The 25,832-nt window shown below is 38.4% G+C and overlaps 1 protein-coding gene across 1 annotated transcript; it reads left to right on the forward strand.

The window, feature by feature from the left end:
- The first annotated feature begins 219 nt into the window (after positions 1 to 219).
- IMPA1 (inositol monophosphatase 1) lies at positions 220 to 10,148 on the forward strand. The gene is made up of 9 exons (XM_014253579.2): positions 220 to 355; positions 454 to 535; positions 1,846 to 1,979; positions 3,860 to 3,964; positions 5,228 to 5,273; positions 5,418 to 5,526; positions 6,229 to 6,337; positions 7,781 to 7,932; positions 8,347 to 10,148. Exons 2-9 carry the CDS (start codon positions 473 to 475, stop codon positions 8,463 to 8,465), a joined length of 837 nt encoding a protein of 278 aa, XP_014109054.1. The 5' UTR covers positions 220 to 355; positions 454 to 472; the 3' UTR covers positions 8,466 to 10,148.
- The last annotated feature ends 15,684 nt before the right edge of the window (positions 10,149 to 25,832 follow it).

Genomic DNA, 25,832 nt, shown 5'->3' on the forward strand with positions numbered 1-25,832 from the left:
TTTACGGTATCTCCGCCCTGCCACGTCCAATTATTAACAAGAAGTCGACATCAAAGTCTAATTTTAACACTTCCCCTGTAAATTTTGACAGCGCCGGCGCCGAAGCTGCCGCGCCCGGCCCTGGGCTCCCTCACACGCAGGCGCGGCCGCCACCGAGCGGCGGCGCCGGAGGAGGCGGGCCCGCGGCGCGTGCGCCTGGGCGGCAGCGGCGGCGGTGAGGGCGGCGCGCGCCGCAGCCGCCATTTCGGGCGCCGCCAGGGGCCTGCGCGTCCTGCAGCGCCCGGGACGCGTCCTGCAGCCACGGGGCGGGGCGTGCGCTCAGCCCATTTCCTCATTTGAGCGGCGCTTGAACGAGGTGAAGCAAAAAAACTTCGAATTGATAAAAAAAAAAAAAAAAGAATGAAAGAAAACAAGCCACAATAATTTTTTTGCATTAATCTCTCCTTTTGCTAGGCTCTTTATCTCGGGAAAGATGGCAGATCCCTGGCAAGAATGTATGGATTATGCAGTTGGTTTAGCAAGGAAAGCTGGGGAGGTATGTATAAGCTCTTCATAAATGATAACGTGATTTATTGAGTCTAATATATGTATAACTTTTGAAAGAGGTTGATGTTGGAATTTCTTTGGAAGAGTATTTTGTCAGAAACCTAAATGGGCATAATAGTTTGTGATGTTCAAGTGCAAGATTAGAGTGTCTTTTATGTTTGCAGCTTGGTTAACTTAAGAAAGCAACTTTGTGCTTTTCCTCGACCTGGAGTCTGATTAAAGCCTAAGGAGTAACTTATTCCTTGAGTTTGATTTAAAAAATAAAATTCAGAACTGTAAACAAAGAGCATCTCGATTTTCACTCCTGTCTGCCTTATTATTTTTCGAACCTGAAAGCTGGTGACAGTCGTTCTTGTGAACACCTCAATCAGCTTTATACAGTGGCTTGTTGATGGCACACAATGCTGTGTTGTGTTCTCTCCATCCTTGGAAGTGTCTGAGGCAGGGCCAGTTGGAGCTCTTAAGTCTGGTCTAGTGGAAGGTGTCCCTGCCCATGGCAGGAGGGTTGGAACTAGATGGTCTTTAAAGCTCCTTCCAACCCAAACCATTCTGTGATTGTTCCTCTAAGTGAAGACTGCTTTGCTTCTGTAAATAAGAGCCATCCCTTACAGTGATGATATTTTGCCATTTGAGATGTAAAATGGCCTAGAACAAGAAAAAGTGTGTACATCTTGGCAGAGCCTCAGCACGAGTGGTTACAAAATGTTTTGGTTCTTAGTAGTTCTGCTTAGTAGATTTGAAGGCTGTGGCGGCCAGACAAGATGGCACATGTACTAATTCTGTCCCCTGGAGCTACAGAATCCGTGGAACACGTGTCTCTGCAACAACCTCATTAAAGTCTTTCCTCAGAAAGTCTTTCTGAGTTACAGTAAAATAATTCTGTGGGTTGTGAAGCCTGAATTCTTGCTTAAGCTGATACTGGTGGTTTTAAGATCATAAATGCAGGGTGTAGCTAAAAATAGCTGACTTGAGCTCAGTGTTAGGTGTTTTATTCAACTCTGGTATTTAAATTTGTAAATCTAAAACTTGTTCTTACAAAATGGACCCTAGTTTCATCTACCTGGAGATCTTCCTTTTTTACTTAGATTTAAAGCCATATAAAACTTTGTACTGAGTAGGGACTAGAGATGCAAATCCCAGCTCCTGCATTTAAATCCAGTTTATGTCACTGCTTGTGTTTTGTGTATGCAGTATGGAAAATGATTGTAAAAATTATACTCAAGTTTTTCTGGAAAACTTAATATTTTCCGTAATGTTAACAGTGAAAGATGTTTTTTCTATTTGTTTTTGTTGTAACAGATAATCTGTGGAGCGCTCAAAGAAGAAAGATCTTTTATGACTAAAAGTTCACCTGTGGATCTAGTGACAGAAACTGATCAAAAAGTAGAAAACTTCATTATTTCTTTGATAAAAGAGAAGTATCCTTCTCACAGGTATGGCTTGTTACCAGTATACTTTTGACAGAAGAAAATTGAAAAGTTTATGATTTTGCTTCGAAAAGTTTTATTACAAGTGGCATGCTGGAAAGTTGTGGCATTCTCCTTCAATAAATGAAGTATTTTAGAGTAGAAGTGGGTTGAAGTTTTGCCCAGGGCTCTAGCAACAAAACAAGGCGTCCCCAGGACTACTGACATGAGACAAAACTTAGGCTGAAAGTCACTTTCAGTTGAGCCAGCTGTAAGAAACTTCTTGGTTATTGTGTTGGAAAATCAAAGATGGCCCCAGGAGACCTGGAACACAAATTTCTTGTCTGCTTTTGAGACTAGTGTTCCTTTGCTGTCTGTGTTGGATGGGTCCTGTGGAACTGAGTGTGCCTTTTGCAAATCTCATACAGTTTTACAACATAAAGCATCCTTAAAAGAAGACAGGATCTTCTTGCTCTGCATAACAGAAAGACTGTCATACAAAATACTAGTTTTCTTAATTGCTCTTCACCTTTTTTCCTTTCTCCTGTCCCTCTCTATACCACTGTTGCCCACCTCCTGAAAAATGTATTCTTGAAGCGTGATCTTTATGTATTTTGCTTACATGGGTCTGTCTTTAGCATTTTGACATAATGGCTCAAATTTAATACAGTTTCCTTAAAGTCAGTTTGCCATCTTTTTCTTTCATTTTTGCAGAGATTTTGTTATTGTGGCTGTATGTGTGAAATGTAAGAAATCTGTGTAGAACTAGAACAACTGAGGTGGTGCAAAAGTTCAGTAACCAAATTGGTATATGCGTAAGGCTTATGGAATGACCTTGAAATAACGGTTTCTGTGACATTGATAAGCATTTTAGACTATTTTAGCTTCTTTTTATTTTAAGTAACCAATGTCGCAGTAGACATAATGATGCTGAACTTCTCCTAGTGAATTACTCATCCACCTGTATTCAGTCTCATTTTTCTGAAGGTCTGCTGCTTTTTGGAAACAAGCTGTTTCTTTCTGATTAGTCATCTTCACTTCTGTAGTTAATCATAAAACTCCCAATCAATATTAAAGGGACTTCATTTGTTTCCTCTCAGCAGTTATTTTACGTGTTTTTGAAGGAAAGTGTGCTGCAGATTTTTCATAGGTTGAGTAATTTGTGATAAATTGTGACCACCTGCAAAAGACCTCAAAGATAATTCCACCCACTTAAGTCATTCTAATAATTTTGCAGTTTAAAACGCATTCATGAGCAGCAAAACTTGTGAAATTTGGGGTGCTGTGGCACTGTTACTTCTGTGTCCCTGGAGTTTAGTACTGTGGCTGAGCATGCACTTATCCATCTACTTCAGGAGCTCTGGTTTGAATTTCATCCCTTTTGTCATGCTTGTAAAACTAAAGTTTTGAGATTAACAACTTTCTGTCATATCTGGGTTGAAATCAGTCTTGAAATTCAACAGTGGCTGCAGTGTTCTAACCAGGTACATAAGACCACAAAGTCTTCACTGAAAACACAAGCTACAAAATAATGTTGTATAACACAAATAAGCTGAAAGGTGTAAATATCTATAGGTATTTTGAAGAAAATTTTATGATGTTACTGGAAAAAAATGATGAAAACATCAATATTCTGAATGCTAAATTCTGGTATTACTTCTGAGTTTAAACATAAAATTACTTTCCCAGCATATTGTGCTTATCCTTGACATTATAAATATTCATGCAAGCTTGGTCAGATATTGTTGGTGCTTTCCGGATAAATAATGTATTTCTCAGCTTTTTGCATATGATCACTGGTGGTACTCAAAGCTTCATCTCACTTTTAAGAATTTCAATGTCAAGGACAATGTTGTAATTCAGATATTTTAAACAATTTCTGTCTTTTAAATGTGTTTCAACTGTAGCTTTATTGGAGAAGAATCTGTTGCAGCTGGAGAGGGCAGCATTCTGACAGATAACCCCACATGGATTATAGACCCTATTGATGGAACTACCAACTTTGTACACAGGTCCACCTTTCTTTTTCTTTTTTTTTTATGCAATCTCAACTGATTACCCTTTTTACTTCTCCAGTTCCATGCATGTAAGGTTGTTTTTAATTTTTAAACTGCTTTAAAAGAGATACTATGAACTTGTTAATAGTTACAATTACTACATATTGAGAGCCATTGGGCAGATTTTGCAAGCATTTTAATGTTCCTGTGAGTATTGTGAGAGTCTTGCTCTTTTACCTACATCAGTTCCATATAGGGCCTGTATTATATGGCAGGGGTCAGCAGCCTGGCATGGATTCCAAAGATAGATGGGCAGATTTGTACAGGAACAGGATTCAGAATAAGAAGTTGAAGCAACTCAACTTCAGGAAAGGAGTAACAGCTCCAGGTGCTGATTTCTAAGAATTTTCAAATCCATTGACCTCTAGGAGCCCCAACTATGAAGGAAATCAGGATATCACTAGTAGTTATCAGTGATATTTCGCAACAAGATGAGGAAGGGACTAGTATAGTAATGCTGACAGCCTGTTTCTTACCTCTTTTAAATGTGACAAATTTTGGCCACTGTGAGCTTTTCTGAGTCTGCTTGATTTCAGTTTTGAAGTGACTGCTGCTATGTGCATAATGGCTTTCAAACACCTTTTGAATCATGCTAAATTACATATTCAGGAAGTTATAAGAAAATAACCCATTCTGCTGAATCTACAGGCTTAAATTTGGGGTTTTTTGCAGAAAGAATAAAAGCAAATGTCTGAGAATTAAAAAAAAATAAAATAATTAATTGGTTGATTGTTTCAAACTAGACTGAGATGCAGTCCACCATGTCTTGCATGGTCCTACTGTCTTCACTCTTTCTGCATTCTTCAGTATCTGTCTTTGTCATAGTTTTGGTGGAGAAAGGGGGGGTGGTAGGAAGTAACTTGGTTCTTTTTATGAGAACATTTTGGCCAGCTTATTCCTTCTGAGAAAGGTTAGTAGCATGAAGGTTTGTTTGCATTCTTCAGCTGTAAAGAACAGTCCCTAGGATAGGAGCAGCTGTTACAGAAATGGCAGCCCCTGGTGGGTCGAAAAGTTTTGTGTTTCAAATGGTAATCAATGTTGTTGGCTCTGTTTTCAGCTAAATTGTGCAAATTTCAAAAAACTATGTTTTATATAGTGCAAGTTTATTTTTGAAATATATATTACATTTAACTGAACACTGTCTTTATTGAGATTAAGCATGGTAATAAAAGAAATGTAGTATCTCACTATAAATTAGTGAAATGTTTTGTTTTGTAGGTTTCCATTTGTGGCAGTTTCAATTGGCTTTGTTGTAAACAAAAAGGTATACTTTTTATTACTTAATATCTAATCAAATCCAGATTAATTACTTGCTCCTAGTTACAACTAAGTTCTGCAATTTCCTATTTCACAGTTAATAAGAAGAAAAGGAAAAAGCCCCTCAAGATATTTTTCCTTTTTCTTGCAGATAGAGTTTGGAATTGTGTATAGTTGTATAGAAGACAAGATGTATACTGCCAGAAAAGGAAAAGGTGCATTTTGCAATGGTCAGAAACTTCAAGTATCGGGCCAAGAAGGTAAGCTGAACTGAGTAGCTTCTTTCTGGTAATTACCAGATTGCAAATGAGACGAGAAATTTGGGACCTGGATATATTGGTATTACTTAGCTCATATTTTTGTTTTGCAAGACTTTCTTTGGCTGTGGGAAGTTTAGTTTTGAGAAACACCTTTTATGTTCTCTTTGATGCATATAATGTGATCTGTGCAAAACCAGGACTCGGCAGTTGAAGATTTTATTTCCCATGTATTGTGGTTTTGTTTCTTTGTTTTTAATTCCCCGTATGTCTGCAGTCTTTCTGAGATTGTTCTTTAGAGTGAAACAAATCTGCCAAACAATTCAGCTTCTCCCAGGTGTGACCTATAAGTCAGTACCATTCTTCCGTGCTTATAACCCTACATCAAGTGAAATCCATGCTTCAAATGAGCTCTTCAAGTATCTCAAGACTGTTTTAATTTTTACAGCAATAGAATTTTATTTAGTAGTGGCATCATTTCGTGTATATGCACAGTTGGAGCAGATAGTGCTTCTTTCATTTTATTTTATTTTTCCTGACATTTTCCAAATAATAACAGACTTTCATATGTTTGATATATGTAATATTTTATTAAGATACCTCACTTTTATTCAGTCTTGTAAGAAAGCAATGAAGTAAACTCTGCTAGTTACTGTGACTATGTAAATTGTGCTGTTGGAAGAGCAAGGTTTTTTTCTTTTACAGACATTACAAAATCCCTTTTAGTAACAGAATTGGGGTCAAATCGTGATCCAGAGGCTATAAAAATAATTCTTTCTAATATGGAAAGACTTCTCAGTATTCCTATTCATGGGTAAGATACGTCCTATTTTCATATATATATATATATATATATATATATATTGACAGCGGTTAATATTGTAAATATGATAATTTTTAGAGCACTTTGGTTGCATTATATTTGACATCTTAAATATGAAATATGATTTAAATGTTTCTGTCTAGTAGCTTCCACAAAGAAACTGTGTTTAACTTTTTCAAGCTGAGACATGCAGAAGAGAACCCTAGCAATAAGTGTTGAGAAGCAAAGCATGTTTGGGCTTGCAGGACTACAAAGTGTTGTATTTACTAGTTAGTTAAAAAAATTAAATACAATTTTGTGCTTTATTTTTCCCTATATAAAACTAGATTAACAGAAGCTATATTACATTTCTTAGTTTCCTTTACCTTGTAGTAATGAAAGTTGTTTTACATATAGATTTATAAGACAAAAGTAGAGCTCCCTTTCCTCTTTCAAAACCATAGTTTTGAGTAGTTTAAATTGTCATAAACTGCTCTTACTTTGTTTGCATTCCATGCTTCTTTTCCTCCAGATAAGCCCAAGTCTACATTTCCACAAACCATTTTGTATAAAGTTAGTTTCAGTAGACAGTTTTTCGTTACTCAACCATATTCATGTTTCTGATCTAACAAGTTTTATACTGAGATTCTCAGGATTCTTGTTTTGGCACTTAACATTTTTCTACTTCCAAAAGTAGAAAGTTGTTGTTAAAGAATATATGCCAAGATGTAAGTAGGAAATACATTTGTGATTTCAACTTAGGCATTTTATTTGTATACAATAGTTTGAGACTGGAGTTGATTTAAGTTGCTTCTTGCAATAGTTTAGCTGCCCTCAGTTAGAATTTAATGTACAGTTTACTGTTAACTGAAATAACTGGAGTTTTTTGTACAAGTCACACTTGCTAAGTACATTGACATTTCCAAAAGAAACTGGAATTTGTGACGCAAGGATTTGGTGAAGTTATCCAGACTAAATTTATGCTGTGTAATTTATTTTTTGTGATTACTGTTAGAAGGTTTGGCAAGTCAGAGATGTTTACTGAGCATCACCAAAGAAACTGAAAAAATACGTGCTTTCAGCACTGAAAAGTGTATACCCTCCTTGAATTCTGATATTCAAAGAGCAGAATAGACTGTTACTGTTTCATCGGACATTATCTTCTATAATATGTTCTAGTTTAAGAAATCATTTAAGATGTGTTCAAACAAAAATTGATTAACAGAATTTGTAAATGTAATTCCTAGAAATTTACTGTATTTTGAAAACACTTCAAGCTGCTTAAGCAACACTTAATTCCCATTTTTTATGTTTCACTGCAGCATTTCATCATACTTGCTCTAGTTCAGTTCACGTCCATCATGACATTCCTGTGTTCTCTGTGCAGTGTACACAGACACTGTAACTTTTTTGCAAACTCTTCTCAGTTAAAACAACATCTTGTATCTCCTTTAGGATTAGAGCTGTTGGTACAGCAGCTGTGAACATGTGCCTTGTGGCTACAGGTGGAGCTGATGCCTATTACGAAATGGGGATTCACTGCTGGGATATGGCAGGAGCTGGAATCATTATTACTGAAGCCGGTGGAGTACTGCTGGATGTAACAGGTAAGTACATGGGCCTGCATAATACTCCTTTGTCCTTTCAAGTGGCTAATAGGGAGCAAAATGTAGCTGAAACGAGAAGGTGAGAAGTTCTTTGCGGTCCTCTTTCCAAGCTACCACTACTGAACAGTTCCCAACCCATTAATAGATTGTATGTTCTAAAGCAACAAGACAACCTTTACTCCCTTGGCTGGTTTCCTGGAAAAGTGAAAAAAGACAGTAAACATGCATTGAAGAGAATTTAAATGCAGCTCATACAAGATAACTGTTGTGTTAAATGCATTTTTGTCCAGAGGAAAAACGCGGTCCTAAATAATAATGTATAATTTACATTCAACTTTTTCAGTGCTTATTTTCATACCAACTTTTTATTTTCTTCATATATAAACTGGTTGCTTTGTTTGCTTTTCTTTCTAGGTGGACCATTTGATTTGATGTCTCGAAGAATAATTGCAGCAAGTAGTCGAGCTATCGGAGAGAGAATAGCCAAAGCACTTCAAGTAATTCCTCTGAGAAGAGATGATGCAACCAACTGAACACCAAAGCTGCACCATAAATGTCCTTATCTATTGTTGTCTCATATCCCACATGGTGGTTGTTCTACACCTTGAATAGATGGTAGTCTTTCAGTACTGATGTGGCTGCTAAGTAGAGCTTTGAGATTGAACAACATTCTAAGTAAGCTTTAACTGTTGAGTACTTTATTTAACATCACAATTAGATAAAAACCTAGAAAAATAAGCCAATATATGCAACTAGTATTTTCAAGTTTTATACTATACTGGAACACATAGCAAGAGACTCTTTGATGTATAGATAAATAAAGATCTCTAGTTCTGTAAGTGACAAAAATAAAACCCACTGTCCTAATACCGCATCATCGTATCTGATCCTGAACCCAAAAAGATGAAGGCATTACTGTTTGTCCAGTCTTTCTCTGTCCAGTCTCCAATGTATTGATTTCCTTACCTCATTGCAGTTTTTGTAGACGTGGTTCACACATTTCCAAACTTGCTGGTTGCTTGTAGTTTTGGCTACAATTTAAAGCCTTTATTACTTGTCTGTCATTGGTTTTGTAGTCATCATTCTACCTTTCCAGTGGTAGATGGACACAATCTCTTCCTTAGCCTCACGTGTGGCCAGTACACTTGCAAATCCATTACAATTTCAAAAGTAACTGTGCCAGAAAATAATGTGCATCTTCCAGAATTAAGTTCTGAGCACACCTGTCACCAAATGTACTTGAAATTAAGTTGCAGTATGATTTGCATTTTGTTAATTTCAATTGGGTTTCTTCATGGATGAGTGTGCTTCAAAGTCTAAGGAATCATTAAATCCAAGAGAGTTTTCAGTACTTCAGCTGGCAAAAAATAAGCCCATAGTATGTATTCTTCACATAATTTTCTAATTTTTCATAATTTTTTATAAGCTACAAAAGCAATGACTAACCAGGATCAGATTTACATTGTGTTTTACAGAATGTACGTAGAGGATGATACATACCTGAACCTAAAGGGTTTATAAATTAAGAAATATTAGTGATTTAATTCTAGGTCGTAGCTGTTGTAAACTTTGAAAATTATACTGGTTCTCTGCATTTTTGTATTTAAGATTGTTAAAAGCATCAGTGCACTGTTCAGATAATTAATGCACTTTAAAAAAATTATGTCAGATCGGTTTTTAGACTGATTTTTTTTTTTTTTTTCCTGTTGAAGAGAAAGTTGTCTCATTGGTTGTTTAGTTAAGACGCAGCAGTGCTTTGGAAAGTCTGACTTTATGTACTGCTGTCCCACTATTTTTACTTTGAAAAATGGTATATTGAAGTTTTAACGGATTGCGTATTATAAATGCCAGGTTTTTATATCAGTTGATTTTGTAGATTTTTCAGAAACGTTTAATTTTAAGATATGTCTAATGCCAGACAATTTTTATTAACAAGGTCAGCCTCCTATTTGAAGGTCTTCCCAAAAAGCCAGACTTAAAATTAATTTACTTTTTAATTCCTGTTGACAAGGATGTAAACCTTTTGAGCATTTCACTGTAACTTTATTGCTGTAAACTATGTGTGTGGGATCACAGTTATTTTTAAGATGTCTTCTGTACCATTTCTGTGGCTTTTGTATAACAAAATCTGCATAACTTTATTTGTGAAATGGATGTATGTCTAAAAAGTACTTAAGGTGGGAGAAGATGTTAGAAATAAATATACTTCAGCAGCAGTGGCTTGAGCTGTGCTTCCTTTCTTAGTATTCATCAGGTCCAGTGCTGTGGCCCATCAAGCTGGATCTGAGCTGAACACTTTGTTCTTGGCCTCGGATGTTCACAGATCATAAACTGTTGTGCCTTTAGATGTAGGATTATGTGTGCACCTGCAGTTGGGTTTTGGAGCAAATACTTCTGCTTGTTCGTATTAGATCATGGTTCATTAATCATCTCCAACCTTAGACTCAAACTTTATCGATTATCTTGCCAGTTGTTTGTGTTGGAGGTCTATCAGCTGATTGAAGCATGTAGTTTTCTCATTGTTAGCTTTCCTAATAATGCCTGAGGAAAAAAATATGTTATTTCCTTTTTTTGGCCCTCTTCTCACTATTTGTGTTGCATACTAGCCATTTTGCTAAGCATTACCTTCTCAGATACCTCTTCAATAAGTGCCCACTTTTTTTGTCATGTGAAAGGACACTGAAATGTAATTATTAAGTTTAAAGACATTTTGTTTATTTTCTAGCCTGTGATTTTGACAAGATTTTGTAATGGAACAGAGAAGTCAAGGTTGCTGTGTATTCAAAATGCTTTTGTAAGTTTGTATATGAAGTAATCCCTGAATGTTCAAAACTACAAGAAGTGTGGTTTTGTTGCTTTGAAAGATGGAGTGGCAGAATTAATCCTCTTATAATTTTTCTAATAATTTCAGATAAAATTGCCTGTTTACAAGGTAGCTTTTGCTGGGTAATGAGACAATTGGAAAGGAAGGGTAGTTACCACAGGTCGAACAGACTGTCAAATTAAGGTCATGAATATTCCTTACAAAGGACTGAATATACAGGAAACTTTCAATGATAGCTTTTCAGTGAGTAACAGGGGACTTCAGCTGGCAAATTCCACTGTGGTTTGAACCCCAGCTCTGAGTGAAGAACACTCAAAATTTACAGATGCAAGAAGATGAAAAGGATGGAGTCAGCAACGACACCAAGTGAAAAAAAAAATTAAAAATACTACTGGAAATTAAAGGACTATATGAGTAAATTTAACCAGTCCCTTCACCTTTGAGAATTTAAATGGTAAACATTGTCACTACACTTACTACAGCACCTACTGCTCGTCTTAACAAAGGTCTTCAGCATAGGGGACTGATTTTTAGCCCTAGTTATATATACTTTATTAGTTTATTAATAAAGTTAAAATATCAATAACATTTTGAAGCATGAAATTTTTACTTTGGAAACCAGACACAAATGGTAAACACTTAAATGGGTATAAATCATGCCAAATCCATTGTGGTCCTTTCTCTCCCAACTGGCTATGGAGAGAGCTTACTAAATATCTGCTGAATACATCTGTAGCTAAGACACAGTAATCATTGTAATAATTCAATTAGAAAATAAATCAACAAAGAACTTCAGGAATTCATCACTATCACTGCTACTACTAAACAAGTAGTGCTGCAAAATAGGTAATAGTGATTTCTAGCACTGCTGTGTATGCAGGAGTGCATCTAGTGTCCTGTCAATCATCCATCACTGACCACTTACTGATTTGCTGATAATTTGTGATTGTTTCCTGTGACAGCCTGTGGAGCTTTGTTCTAGCTGCAAAGTAGAGTATTCCAATAGATACAACCCTCTAGAGCTTTTCCCAGCATGAAGTATTGCCATAGTCCCAAAAGGCTTCAGCATCTGCCCAGCCCTCTTAAACAGCCCTGCAGAAAATCCCTCCTCTGCCCCCCCTCCCCTGATGGAATATGGACTGTCCCTCATAATATCTGTGACCTAAAGCTGTGGTGTAATTTTGCTTAGTCTAATGTCTGTGGGAACTAGGCATTCTGACTAGATATAAAATGTCATCCTGTGGCCTTGGTAATGAAGCATTTTAAATAAGGAAGCTCTCTTTCTTTTCCTGAGGTTCTTCCCATCCTCTCAAAGCCAGCTGCTGATCCAATTCTATTCATTACCAGTGAGAGAGGTAATTACTTCCTTCACAAGTCTGATCCTGTTGCTAAACTGCAACTCTCCAACAGCACATTGGTTTTGGATCTACGGCTGCTGGCAAGGCTGCCTTTATTTGCACAGACTCCAAGAATCACAAGGATGTTAATGATGTGACACCTCAGGAGTGTCAGCCAGATCTCCTGGATGGCAAAATCCATTCCACCTCTGGATGACTGCTTGTCCAGCACCAAGAGCAGCAGTGGATGTAGCCTGTCACATCACTCTCCAGTTTACAATCTTCACACAAAGATCTGCAGCTTCTTAAAGATCAGCAGGAGCTTCTGAAATGTCCCCTGTGCCCACTATCTGGCTTTCTGCCTGCTAAAACAACAGGGCAAAGAAAATCAGACACACTTCAAAGCCATGTGCAGCATTTGGAACAAACAAATTGGAGGACTGTGCTCAGCCGAGAGCACATTATGGCACTGTATGAAAGAGCTACAAACTCCCGCCTGTTTGAGGAGGAAAATGGATTAAAGAATGGAATACTTTCTCCCAAAACAAAGCAGAACTAAATTTCTAGCACAATTCAAGCTATTAAGATGCTAAAAATAATGGTGAGTGTACATCCTGTTCCAGAAGCTTACAGCCTGTCTTGATGACTGGTACATTGCCTGCATACGCTGTGTCACACTTGGTTTGCACAATCCCAATGATGATTTTTACACTGAGGTGATTCCCTCTATACAAAAGTTGCTTCAGCTGGGAATTGGGCCTTCTGTACTCCCATTAAATGGGAAGGAAAAGAGGAAGAGAATACAACAGCAATGGCTGTGCCGCAGCAACAGGCAAACCAACCTCCCCTTTTCATGCAGTGGAAGATTAAGGCTTATGTTTTGTTATGTCTTTCCTTAGTTCTGCAGAGACTACGTTTACAACCACGTGAATCACTTCATTTAGAAGTGGTTGTACTGCAAATACTTGATAAATCACTTCATAGGAGCTCTTCTTCAGCTTTCTGGGTAACATCTTCCTCTGCTGCTGTCCTGGGAGAGGTGGGTCCGTGCTGTTCCATCCTGCCCGCGGATGCAGGCGGAGGGCGGGCTCGGAAGATGCTCAAACCCGCAGGGAGCCGCGCCCCTCACCGCTCCCGGCGCAACACTAGATGGCAGCCGGAGCCAGAGAAACACCAGGAGTCCTTCGGAGAACATTCTCCCACACCTCCCTTTCTCCCTCCTCCTGCTCCCTGTGGTTATTGTCGGATACAATAACTGAGAGCTATTCAGAAGAATTATGCCAAAATTTTTTGAGGACTTTAGCTCTGTTTTTCTGTGATTTGAGAAGGAGTGTGAAACAGTATTTGTGCCAGCAGAATTAACGTTCCCTCCTTTTCAATGTATGTTGAAGATTGTGGTATCAATCACAAAAGATCACAATTCTGAATTCTAAAATAATATAAAAACCATGCAAGTCACTAGATTATTTTGCATTTAATTCTGTAGGAATTTCCCCTGTATTTTTTGTTGTCATAAATTAGGACATGGTTTTTTAAAAGCCTTTCTTTAATCCTACCAGATAATCTTCTGGGCATGCACATATTAATCTGCATGCAGATATAGCCCTGGTACAACAAACCCAGATACAAATAAGCAGGTCTTTATGAGTTTTGAGATATAACTGTTTTATTTTCCAGAGAGAACACAAGCTCTATATTTTTGCCTCCAAATGTGTTGTGATGATGTAAAGGAACTATTGTAGCTGTGTCTGCATTGTCCCTGTACAATAGTATATTGAGACTATATTTTTCAGGATCTGCTCAAGCATGGACAGGTAACACATCTGCTTATTTCGAGGTTCCATGGTCTCTGTGCTGCCTCCTGTAAAAAGTTTATTTGTATTTATTACCTTGCCTACAAAGGCAGTGGCCTAGAGGTTGAATGCCGATGCATTATTGACAGAAGGTTCACTGTTTGTTTCAGTGTGGTTGTTGAGAGCTACTGCCTCCCACAAAAAGAATTTTCTCAGGAAAAGACTTTTCTGGCCTGCCTGTAACACATCAGGAGATGCCCTGCCAGGGCTCACCACCCAGGACATGTCCAGCATAAGGACGCTACCCAGCACATCTCCACAGGCTGATGGGGAGACCCCAAGGTACTCTGCTTCCTAAAAGCAAATAGTGAAAAGAGAGAGATGTCCTGTGATGTCTGCAATGCTCTTTAATACAGCTCAGGGTGAATTAAAATAAGTTACTCTAGTGGGGTTCAGCATGGTTTATCTCTTTTGTACTATGACTTCTTCATGGTATTGCAAGACAACTACACTGTCCTTCCTTCCTCAGTTGCAAATTTCCCTTTGGACAAAGCTCCTAACGCTGTTTCTGGCACTGAGGTTCTTGGCCAAGGACTAATAACTGAGGGAAGAGGGTCCCAGCTAAGATGTGTTGACCTGGGGATTGCTATGGTGTGGGATCTTGGGGAAGGTAGGAGAGGGACTTGGCTAGAATAGGCCAACAGCAGCAGGGACAAGAGGTCCTAATTTGGTACCACCTGATATTGGTGGTACCTGTAGGGAATGTTTCTGTTTTAGAAATGTCATTCCAGCTCTCATGACAAACAGGCATGATGGCATCTATAGAGGTATATAGAAAACCTCTGCAGGGATTTCAATTTTCTATAGTTTTTCCAGAATTAAAACAAGTAAATTCAGGCATAAAAGTTCATCAGAATGACTTTATTAATGGCATAAACCTCCACTTTACTGGATATTTGCATTGGTCTATTGTAGGCAAACAATCACCTCACCACTGAAAGCTAAAAACAGTAAAAGCACCCTTTATTTCTACTTCATTATACTTGAAATTGTGGTTTCAGTTCTCAACAGTCCTCCAGCAAAACACATTAAAAAGAAAGTAATGGTTAATGTTATTAGAAATTCCTGTTTCAATATTTATGTAGTTGTAATTAGCAATGTAATAGCTGTGTAAAAGTAAATTGTACCCCCACTTCATCTGTGTACCTTGTTCAGCTCACTGTGCTGAAATGGAATTCATAATGACAAACTGCCATAGCAGAGGGAGGTAAAAAGCTTTGCTTCTGTAGGCACTTAGATGTTAATAGGAGTTTCCACTGAAAGGAAGTGCAAACCTGGACATAATGACTCCCATCAACAGTCATTTATGTGGCTGACACTGAGAACCACTGCTATTCAGTCAGATGAATCAATTAGTAGAGAAAATATGTTTTCCACAGTAACATTCCAGTTCAGTTAACTTCTCCTATCTTTTATTTAAATATCCTGGAAAATTAATAACTAGTAGTTATTAGCCAGAAGTTATTAGTCAGAAGCATTTCTTTCTGCTGGTTGTACCTGCCAATTCTTAAGCCTAATACTTGAGATTCTAGGAAATGCCACCCCAACTCCATATTTAGTTCCTCCAGTTCAGCAGACTCTGTTACTAGTGTTTATTTCTTCTTCCCAAAGTTTTCATTATAATCTTCAGTGCATCTCAGCTGAAGTCAAGTGGATTATGTCTCCTAGTTAATCCAGACTGGAGAGTTGATTGTCTAGGGTCTGTTTGGTTTTTGTTTTTGTTTTTGTTTCTGTTTCCTTATTTAAATGAAAGAATTATGGACAAAATATTCAAAGGATGGAAAGCAAAGAGAGAAATCACAACCCCATTCCCTCTCTCAGGTAAACATGTTCTTCACTGGAGTTCTTTAGGGTAGGATACCCTCCTACCTTCCCTTTTAGAATGATACTTCAAGAAGCGAGGAAAAAAAAAAAAGAACACAAAAATACATCCCTTGATTTACTTGAAATGAGCACTAAGTCCAGTTACTTCCAACTCCACACATGGCTCTGGTCCTGAAAGGTCTTCTTCTGTACAAAGCCCTGTGGATCAGATGTAATCCATAGCAAAGATTTTAGACTGAGCTTTCTGGAAAACAGATAATTTGCATCTCTTTAAAAAAAAATTACTTTAGCAGAACATCTACGAAAATAAGTAATTAGTTCATTTTTCACAAATATTAAAAGCTATTTAATTGGCTTAACTTTCACAAGAAAAGGCAGCATATGCATAGAGGATGGAACAGAAGATAAGAAAGTGGGAAAAACTCAGTTACAGTTTAACCTATAAAGAGACTACTGATTTTCTAAAACTGGCATCAGTTTACAATAAAAACCCCCAAATCAAATTACAGCTATTGAGATAACGTAGACAGCAAAAGAAGACAGGTTTTTCTGCTCTGTTCATCTTTACCTGAGTATACTCATTAAAATTGTTTCATTTGATGTCTTTTTTTCTCCTCATTTGCTTCATATCTTTCCACACATGCATGATGACACACTGAGGCAGTGTCTCAGACGTGTGACTCTTCCATTACAGTTGTGAAAATTTACCCCTAGCATTTCCAAACGCAGTGCAGGAAGTGCAAATCCACTTTCACCCTGATTGTTGCAATGTCTTCTATCAGTGACTTCAGAGACAGCATGAACTTAATGAGCTCAGACAGCAACACCATTGACAGGATGCGTTTAGTTTTAAAAAGGGCATGTAAGAGGGGGCTGTCTTATGGTGGCAGATATCTTACAAGCTAATGATAGAAAGGACAATTTGCTATAGCTTTCCACCAGAAGGAAGATATTTGGGTAAACAGAAGATTCATGCAACAGAATTTGCTTGGTTTGGTTTAATTTTGGCTCTTAGTTCACTGGCTTTTTAAAGCAAACATTCACAGCAGGTACGTAGGTGGGCCTGAAGAGACACACAGCAGGTACTTTGTCACACTAAAACAGATTGTAGTTGATGCAATTTGAACTAATTAGGTAACTGAAGGCAGGGGAGGAAACCTAGATGGGCAAGGTAGTTCTATGTGTAGCTCTACTTATTTCATGCTGGCACATTCAAGAGCCATGGTAATGACTCCTGGTAGCATGAGGAGAAAGTGTTATGTTAATCTACCACATTCAATACATCTATACTATACATATTTATTACCTAGCTACTTTCCGCATACATAAAGAAAAGAAAAAAAAATGGTTTGGAAAAGTTAAATTTTCCTACTAATTCATGATGATGAAGTTTGAATTTTTAAATTTTTACTTGATAAATACCAATTTAACTTGCCCATTAATTTGCTTTTTTCATGGCTAGGCTAGGAGACCTTGAGTCAAATGCTTTCTTCTCATCACCACGAAAATGCTTTACATCCCTGAGCCTCCACTTTCATCAGTGACAAACCAACACCGTGCCAGAGCCATTTGATTAATGCAGCTGTGCTTTCCCTTTCTTGAACCTCCTATGTGATCCTGTAGTGGGATGTTACTGATTTTTGCAGCTTCGTGCACATCCAGCAAAACATTTTGTCACGTCCTTACCTGAAGGTTCACTTGTATTCCCAATGGCACCAGGGAACATATTTAGGGAAATTAAGCACATGCCTGGGAACGTCACAACCTAATGGGTTACCTGGCTTGAGGGGAATAGGGATCATGGCTGTGTTTTCTAGGACTCCAGAATACACAAAGGCATGGAGACTTTTACCCTCTAAATTTCTCTACCTCATTACAGGTTAGCACTAACAGCACAAAAATCAACAATAGCAAATGGATATGATTAATAAAATTAAGATTTACATATATCTAGCAATAAAAATGATGATAAGCAATCAATAACATAGAATCAATCATTGGCAGATGGCAGATAATATCAGCAGACAATTCTGTAGTAGCAGCAAAGGGGGTATACGTTATTGCAGGTTATTACAAATATAATTCGCAAATAGATTAAAATAGATTATTTCTATGGGTATATAATACTGGCCAGTATCAGGTGAATTAGACAGATTTTAGAAGGGGCCAAACCATACCAAAGGAGAGGATAAACTGACCCCAGAGGGCTACCCAACCATCCTAAAAGTGGTAGGACAATCCCCCAAAACTGCGATGGAAGGGAATTCAGTAAAATAATTATGCAAAGTTCTCACTTTGGAGATAATCTGAGTCACTGAGTCTGGAGTCAGCCAGACATCTCTGGTGAGCATCTAGGTGCTTGCTTAAAGTTTCTGTGGGATTTAACCTGCTTAGGAAAGAAAAACAAGTGAAGCATAGGAAGTACTCAGAGACAGTGGCTTCACTTTGGACAAAAATGCCTTTTAGATCACAGAGGCATAGAGGGTATGGGACATCACCACTTCAAGCAGCCAATAGATGCTGTGAATTTCCACTTTTGCACAGGTAACAACCAACAGATGATGCTGTTTGCTGCTCCTTTAGAACTATTTTGTTTTCCCAAACTGTTACAAATTTTTCAGACAGTATTTTTCACACTTCTTATTTTGAGTCCTATCACTAGTGTCTCAGGATGTCTCTGATTTACAGGTACACAGGTGCACTTCAAAAATGTCAGCTGCATTTCTCAAGCATGTTTCTTTTTCCTAAGTCTAGTACCCTGTATCCCAGTTCCAGGCTGGTAGACTTTTCTCTGTCAATATTTTTCAGCAGAACTCTTTAGTTTGCTCAGCAATTTTTGTCCTGCCTCTTTTATGGCTGTTCATATCAAGACATGCAAAGATTTGAGGGTGTTGCTGGAGCAGAGCCCTCTATCCCAGGAGACAGCAGTGCACATGCTGAGTCTGAGGCAGCACTGACATTTCTTTTTAATAACTGGATCTGCTGAAGCTCTATTGTCGTGTTCACTCATTGGAGTTATTTTCTCCATGTTGCTACTGCTTCTCTTGATAAATGCCTACATTTCTATATAGCTCTTTTTCTCCCACAACAAACCCTTTTTAATATTCTCTGCCATCAATGTTCATTCTTTAATTAATATCACCAGAGACTAATAGGTGTCTCAGCTATGCCACAGCAAAGCAAAAAACTTTAACATGAACCACAACAGCAATGCTAGAATTTAATTATGATTGCAGCTGCTGGAAACAATGATAAAAGATACAGATGAATAGTGATCTTCACCTACATCACAGATATTTGATGTCATAGAGGTTTCAATTCTCAAAGCTGTGCAAGTGCATGACTCTATGAATTTGTGTGAGAGTTTTTCACTTTGTAGAGTTAGGAAAAATTATTGCATTTGTAGTCAGTTTTTTTCTTTGAATGCTTCTAATCACAGCAAAAAGGGAGAGAAGAGTCAGAGTCAACTACAATTGTTCATTCCCAACAAATGTGGTAGCTTCAGTCTGAAAGAGGGTAGGTTTCGATTATCTATAAGGAAGACATTCTTTATTGTGATGGTGGTCAGGTGAAGGGACAGGTTGTCCAGAGAGGTTGTGGATGCCCCACCTCTGTAATTCTTCAAGGTCAGGTTGGATAAGACTTTGAGCAACCTAGGTCTAGAGGAGGGTGTCCCTGCCCATGACAAGGGTGTTGGAACCAGATGGTCTTCAAGGTCACTTAACAATCTAAACCATTCCATGATTTTATGTTTGTTTAAAGTGTTATTACAGACTTCCAGGGACACAGATTCTGAAGGTGTTCCTTCTCTTTGTGACACAATTAGAGATGTTTCTACTAATGTCTAAAATGAATTTTTCTAAAACTTAAGCTCATTACTTCTTGTTGCATTCCATGACAGCATGGAAAACAAAAATTATTCTTATATCAAGTAGAAAACTGAATTTAACCTAAATGATGACCTTGTAGAAAAATTATTCCTTCCAATTTGACAATGAATCATGGAGAATTACAGTTTTGCTTGTGCCTTTCTTCTGGTTCCATCCTCCTAAATACCACTGTAGAAACACTGAAAGGGAGTGTCAAAAGTCCCTATTAAAGTTAGGACATATGGCATATTACTCCTTCCTGAACTGTAAGTACAATTGTCCTTTTGAAGAAGAAAATGTTGAAATTACATAATTTGTTCTTAACATATAGTTTGGCAAGTAATAGAATTTTTTTCAGTATCCAAATACTTAGAATTAGTTTTTAATTGTGGTTAGTAAGAGCCATTATTCCCTGTCTCCCCTCCAGTTCTTGTATGTTCTCCACTGAGGTTACCTCAGCCTGTCCTTAAACATCATTCTGAACAATTTATCAGCCATGCTGAAACATCAAACATGTAAGAATTTTACCTTCCAAGATCTCCCTATCCCATCCTTCACCTATGTTGAAATCTTACACATTTTGGACTTATATTAATTAATACAGACCTGCTCATTATTGAATATTTTAAACAAAAGCAAAAGAAAGATCTGAATATTTTGGCCTTCTCCACATCAAGCTGCTTTGCAAGTGAAGCAGAAGCCTTCCTCTTGCCTGATTCTTCCCTTACTAAGGCTGTTTAAAGCTGAATTTCTTGTTATTTGACATCTTTTATGTCTAGGTCTTTCGGATCCTGTCTGTAATTGCTCAACCTCATTCTTCTTTTCCTGTAACTATGAACATGACCTCCTTTTCATTTCTTCTTCCTCTTCAATTTGAGGGCAGTGATGAAATGACAGGGAGGAAAGCTGCCTCTGTGTTCTGATTGTTTCTGTATCTGTCTTTCCTATTAATTCTTTCTAAATGACAGCCATTCTTCTTATGTTAACCTTCCTTCTCATCAACTTCCCATGAAATTTTTGGGATGCACTACCTGAATTTAGTCAAATATACCTTTTTGAAGGCTGTTGTTTTGCTTTCCTAATCTGCCTTTTTCTTCAACTCTTTCTTTCTTTTGTCAGCATTAATGCAAGCCAATTTCAATATCAGATTCTCTCTACTGGTTATTAGGTAATTTCCAGAATTAACTTCATGACAATAGAAATTAAAACAACAGAGATAAGAAACTCTGTGAGAATTAGGCTCTAAAATATTTCTGAATGGCTGAATTAGAAACGTGCATCCTTAATTAATTCAGCACACCTAGCAATACCACAGTCTGAAACTCCCTGAGGAAAAGTTTGTAGTAAACTACTATAATTAGATAAAATTTCTTTGATGAAGAGTAGTAAGAAGGTTGCATTAATTAATTGGTGTCCTGATCTCTAAAATGCAGGTTAACATTTTTAAAAGCAGTCAGCATCCCCTAACACATTAGTGGTATTCTAAGGCTAAGTTTCATTCACCAGGACATGAAAAATTTTCAGATTTCTACTTCTTTTGCAGATTCTTAGGAAGACAATTCAAATTTAACTCCAGCTGTTTGCAGTACATTTAAGTCCAGTTGTTCAACCCTCAAGACCTGTGTTTGTTAGTACTTCCCCATGAAGGAAGGGGAGTTTCTGCAATGGTCTCAATTCTGCAACTCAATTTCTGGGGCCATTGGGATGGCCATGTGCAGCTCAGCCCCTGCCCTTGTTTGTCTGTGTCCCCCCAGATACTCTTCTGCCTCATGCTGAGGTCATGCTGAGCTCTCAGCATTGGATCCACATGAAGCCAAATGGAAGCTGCTATTCTCCTTCAAAATGTAGCTAGATAGAAAGTATTTTAAACACTGCAACAATCACCAAGAGCTGGGATACAGGGTTTGTTCTCCACTTTGTGGGAAAGAATTAAAACCACCATTACTCACCTTCCAAAGGGTGTGTAACCAAGGGCAGGGAAGGCTCTGCTTCACCTGCTGAACTTGTTCCACTGTGTGGAAAAGTTAAATGCTGAGTGAGTCACAGAAAGTAAGCATGATTCCTCAGAGAGGCAGTTGGGCTGGAGGGTGATGCTCTTTCAGCCAAAATTTGTGTTTGCACTTTACATGAAACAAATATTGCATAAAATATTGATGCAATCCTTGTGGCCAGATCCAAACCAACTGTTCCAAGCTTCACTGTAAGAATCTAATTGCAATGCTGTAAGTCACACTCTTGCTTTCCTGTGCAATTAAAGTTTTTTCCATGTCAAGCAGGGCATTGCAAAAGCGGAAAATTGTGAGCAATCTGAAGACAGGGCACCTGAGTGCAAACTATGAGTCAGGACCCACTAGGCAAAAGAGGGAATTGAACCCAATTTTCCTTAGCTCACATGAGTGCTCCACAACAGAGTGATTTATGAAAAGAGTTTGTTCCTCCGCCCAATCTGTGTTGATAAACAAGAATGAGCTCTGCACTTGCTGCTAAAGGAGATGTCCCTCGTGAAGGCCCAGAGCTGTGAAATCTGCATGGAGGGAAGCATTACTTCACAGCACTGGCTCAGCCATCGGTGACACAGAGAGGGAGGAACTTCAGTAAAATGTCAGAGCTCAGCACTTCCAGCCACCTCGTTTGCATAACTCCCTGTCAGTTTTGCTGCTGCCATGCTCAGATCCACGTATGCTTATACACAGGTCTCTCTGGGTTAGTGCTTTCAAGATGTGTGTGTCACTCTCTTATTGCAGTTGTACTAGTGATAAATAGAAATATTACCTTTCTCTGATCATACTCTTTTTTCTTCAGATAATTCTGTCTAAATTACACATTAGGAAAATGACTGAGTATAGTTAAACATTGGAATAAATTGCCTGAGGAAATCTGTGAAAAGCTTTATCATAGAAGACTTTTACCAAGACATAAGACAAATATCTGCCAGGAAAGTTGTAGGTAGAATTTATCCAGTGTCTGGGTGGGAGGTAGAATGGCTGATCTGTGGAAGTTCTTCCCAGCCATAACTTTCTATGATTCAAGCACCTCTGACTGTAAAGATTGCTTCATACTGCATGTGTATAAAAGCCTCTTGATCTTGATAACAGCACTGTATCTTATATCTTATAAACTTATCATGTCATTTTCAGGTTCACAATTCATAAAACTTTATTTAATGAAAATAGTATCTAAAACCTTTCCAGCAAAGTTAGCCCTGTGTCCAGGCAGCAGATAAGTTGCACTGCAAAAAAATTAATATATCTGCTGAGTTCTCAACAGTCTGCTGAATTGTCAGTGCAGGTAGAGGAATGCAGGCAATAAATGTTTACAGGGAAGAGACAACATGATGCAAATCCTGGGGGTGCTCTTAGCATTTCTCCCAGGTAGTTGATGTAGTTGGGGCTCGATCTGCCTCAACCATCACAAGTGATCACAAGTGTCAGGAGCACAGGCAGGGAACCAAGCAGAAGTTCCTGCTTTCTTTTCTGGTGACAAAAGGAAAATATTCCGGTCATGGAGAAGATGTCCCAGGTAGTGTTTGAACACTTTTAATCAGGAGATTTTAGACTGAGCATTCAGTATACTGTTCATACAGTTTCAAAGCATCACCTTGTGCATTTAAATGCTGCAGCCCCCAGATCTCTTTGGTTAGGACTAAATCTCTCTGGTTAGGACCATTAATTCCTCATTTGGAAACTAATTTCTTCAAATTCTGCTCATTTTCCTCACAAAGAACCTGCCTCTCCTTCTACACATAAATGAGTCTCTAATTGCCTTTCCTCCTACTTGCAAGTCTGTACATGGAAGACTTTTGGAGCTCTGTCTGCATAAATGTTGTTGTATTTCTGCCAGAAGGATGACTAAGAAAACAAAGCCAAAGACTGTAACTATCCTCATAATCTGGTTTTATACATCTCAGAATAAAAGTATATTTTAAACTGGTTTCTGCAGAAGAACCAGCCACAGAGTCATAATGAATTTTTTTTTGCTAGTAATTACTGAAAAGTGTGTTTAGCATTGACAGAAATAAAGAATCAGCAAGTTTATAAAGACCATCTTACTGTGTTTGGGGAGGTCAGAAAAAGGCAACAAGAAGGATCAGGAAAAGTTGTTAAACAGAAGGGAGAAAACTGAGGGCATATTTAGTATTACCTGAAAAGTTCAGGCAGCCTCTGCAAAAAGTAAAAGAATGAACATTCAGTGAAGACAGAGCAAGAAATCATAGATTTAAATTGCAGCAAGAAAGATTAATTCTCATCAGAAAAAAAATCTGGGAGAGAGTGGGAAATATCTCCTTGCAAGTTGTCAAGAACAAGTTATGCAGCTATCCATCAGAAATGCAGTGTTAGTGCTGATCCCTTCAGGGCCAAAGTCCTCTCAAGGTCCTTTCCAGCCATATTGCCTAGCTTCTGACATTATGATTTCTATGATAAGATAGAAACAGATGTAGATTTGACAGGAGAAGTTAGCAACTGGAAGAAAATCCGGCTAAAAACTTTAGAAGATTGTTCTCCTTCACTTCTTTGCCTCAGGAGATTGGAAGTCCCTGGGACAGTGTCTGACTATAAAAAGCAAAAAAACATGGAAGCAGAAATCAAAACTCCTGCTTATATGGTAAGTGTAAGGACACTTAGAAGTTGGAAACAGACTCTACTTTCATTCCTCTGGGGCTTGCTGCAGAGTTGGAAGATGTATAAATATTTATAGTAACAAGTAATAGTAGACTTCTCATCTGCAGTGGCACCAGGAGGGATAGAGAGATTCTATAATCATCATTCTGTTGTTGTTCTGTGTACATCACTACTACAGCAGTCAAGATTCCAACATCTATTATGGCAACACCATCAGGGCCCTAGCTATTAATTAGGGAGGTAGTTAAACCTCTAACAAAATGGTAGAATTGAGGTCACATACAGAAAATCCTGATCTTGAACAGGCGTGTTGCACCAAATGCAGCGACTTGGATTTTGTCCAGATGAAAGTGGGAAAAATGTTGTTGAGAGATTCATGAAGGCAGTGAAAGGTGTCACATTTGTTTCTGCAGCTCAGCTCATGGAGCTGTCAGATGTGAGCCACTGGGAAGAGAATGGAGCAGTTACACCACCTGGGCATTGAAGTTTATTCTTTGTTGCTGTTTGCACACTCAGCAAAAAGCCTGTAGTGGAATCAACTGGCTTGTTAAAACAAGACCCGCTGATTTCTGATCTCAGGTTTTTGGACATTCCCTCTCTATTCTCAGCTACATTTGAGCAAAATGCAAGCAGCCCAGCCCAGGCATTTTGTAATATAACCAAACTCTCTACCTGTTATGCAATGCAGGGAAAATATAAAGAGATGCTCCTGTTAAAAAAGGAAAATTGTCCAGAGTCATGCTGACCTGAAAAAAAATTGAAACTAATTTTACAAGTATTCTGAAATAGCTGGACTGAGCTAAAAGGGTTCACAGGTACTCACTGGGAAACTGGAGTAATAGGACCTAAGTTTCAAAGCAGGAACTGACAGAAATACAGGTGCACAGCTGGGTGGGATGTTGTGGTTTATCCCCAGGCAGCAAGCAGCCAAGCCATCCACAGCCACTCACTAACACCAGGGACTGGGATTGGGAACAGAATCAGCAGAGTAAAAGGTAGAAAACTCTTGGGTTGATATAAAGACAAAAAAAAGCCAAAAGCCATGCATACAAGCAAGGCAAAACAAGGACTTAATTCACTGCTACCCATGGGCAAGCATGTGTCCAGCCGTCTCCAGGAGCTGGGAAGACAAATGACATCACTCCAAACATACCCCCACCCTTCCTTCTTCTTCCCTCAATTTTATAAACTGACCATGAGTCAGGATATTCCATGATCTGGAATATCCCTTTGGTTCCCTGTCCTGGCCATGTCTCCTCCCAGCCTCCCAATACCTCCAACTTCCTCACCAGTGTGACAGTATGAAAAGCAGAAAAGGCCTTTGCTCTGTGCTAGCCTCACTCAGCAGCAATAAAAGCATCTCTATATTATCAGTGCTGTGTCTGGCATAAATTCAAAACACAGCCCCATACCAGCCACTATGAAGAAAATTAGCACAATGCCAGCCAAAACCAGCACACAGGGTGGCTAAAGTGTGTGTCAGCAGGCTCCAGGGACCCTGACTCCAGCTGTCTGGAGCACATAGTGTCTTGTCTCAGGTCTCCTCCCTTTAGAAGTCAGCAGAGATGGCAGGA

The sequence above is a fragment of the Pseudopodoces humilis genome, chromosome 1 (assembly GCF_049639895.1).
Source record: "Pseudopodoces humilis isolate 2021_Gansu_Grassland_sample_001 chromosome 1, ASM4963989v1, whole genome shotgun sequence".
NCBI lineage: Eukaryota > Metazoa > Chordata > Aves > Passeriformes > Paridae > Pseudopodoces > Pseudopodoces humilis.

Bases quoted from the DNA above. Each gene is read 5' to 3' on its own strand.
- IMPA1 (XM_014253579.2), top strand. From the start codon at position 473: ATGGCAGATCCCTGGCAAGAATGTATGGATTATGCAGTTGGTTTAGCA. The intron at 536-1,845 runs GTATGTATAAGC...TTGTTGTAACAG, and splicing joins TAGCAAGGAAAGCTGGGGAG to ATAATCTGTGGAGCGCTCAA. The intron at 5,274-5,417 runs GTATACTTTTTA...TTTTTCTTGCAG, and splicing joins GCTTTGTTGTAAACAAAAAG to ATAGAGTTTGGAATTGTGTA.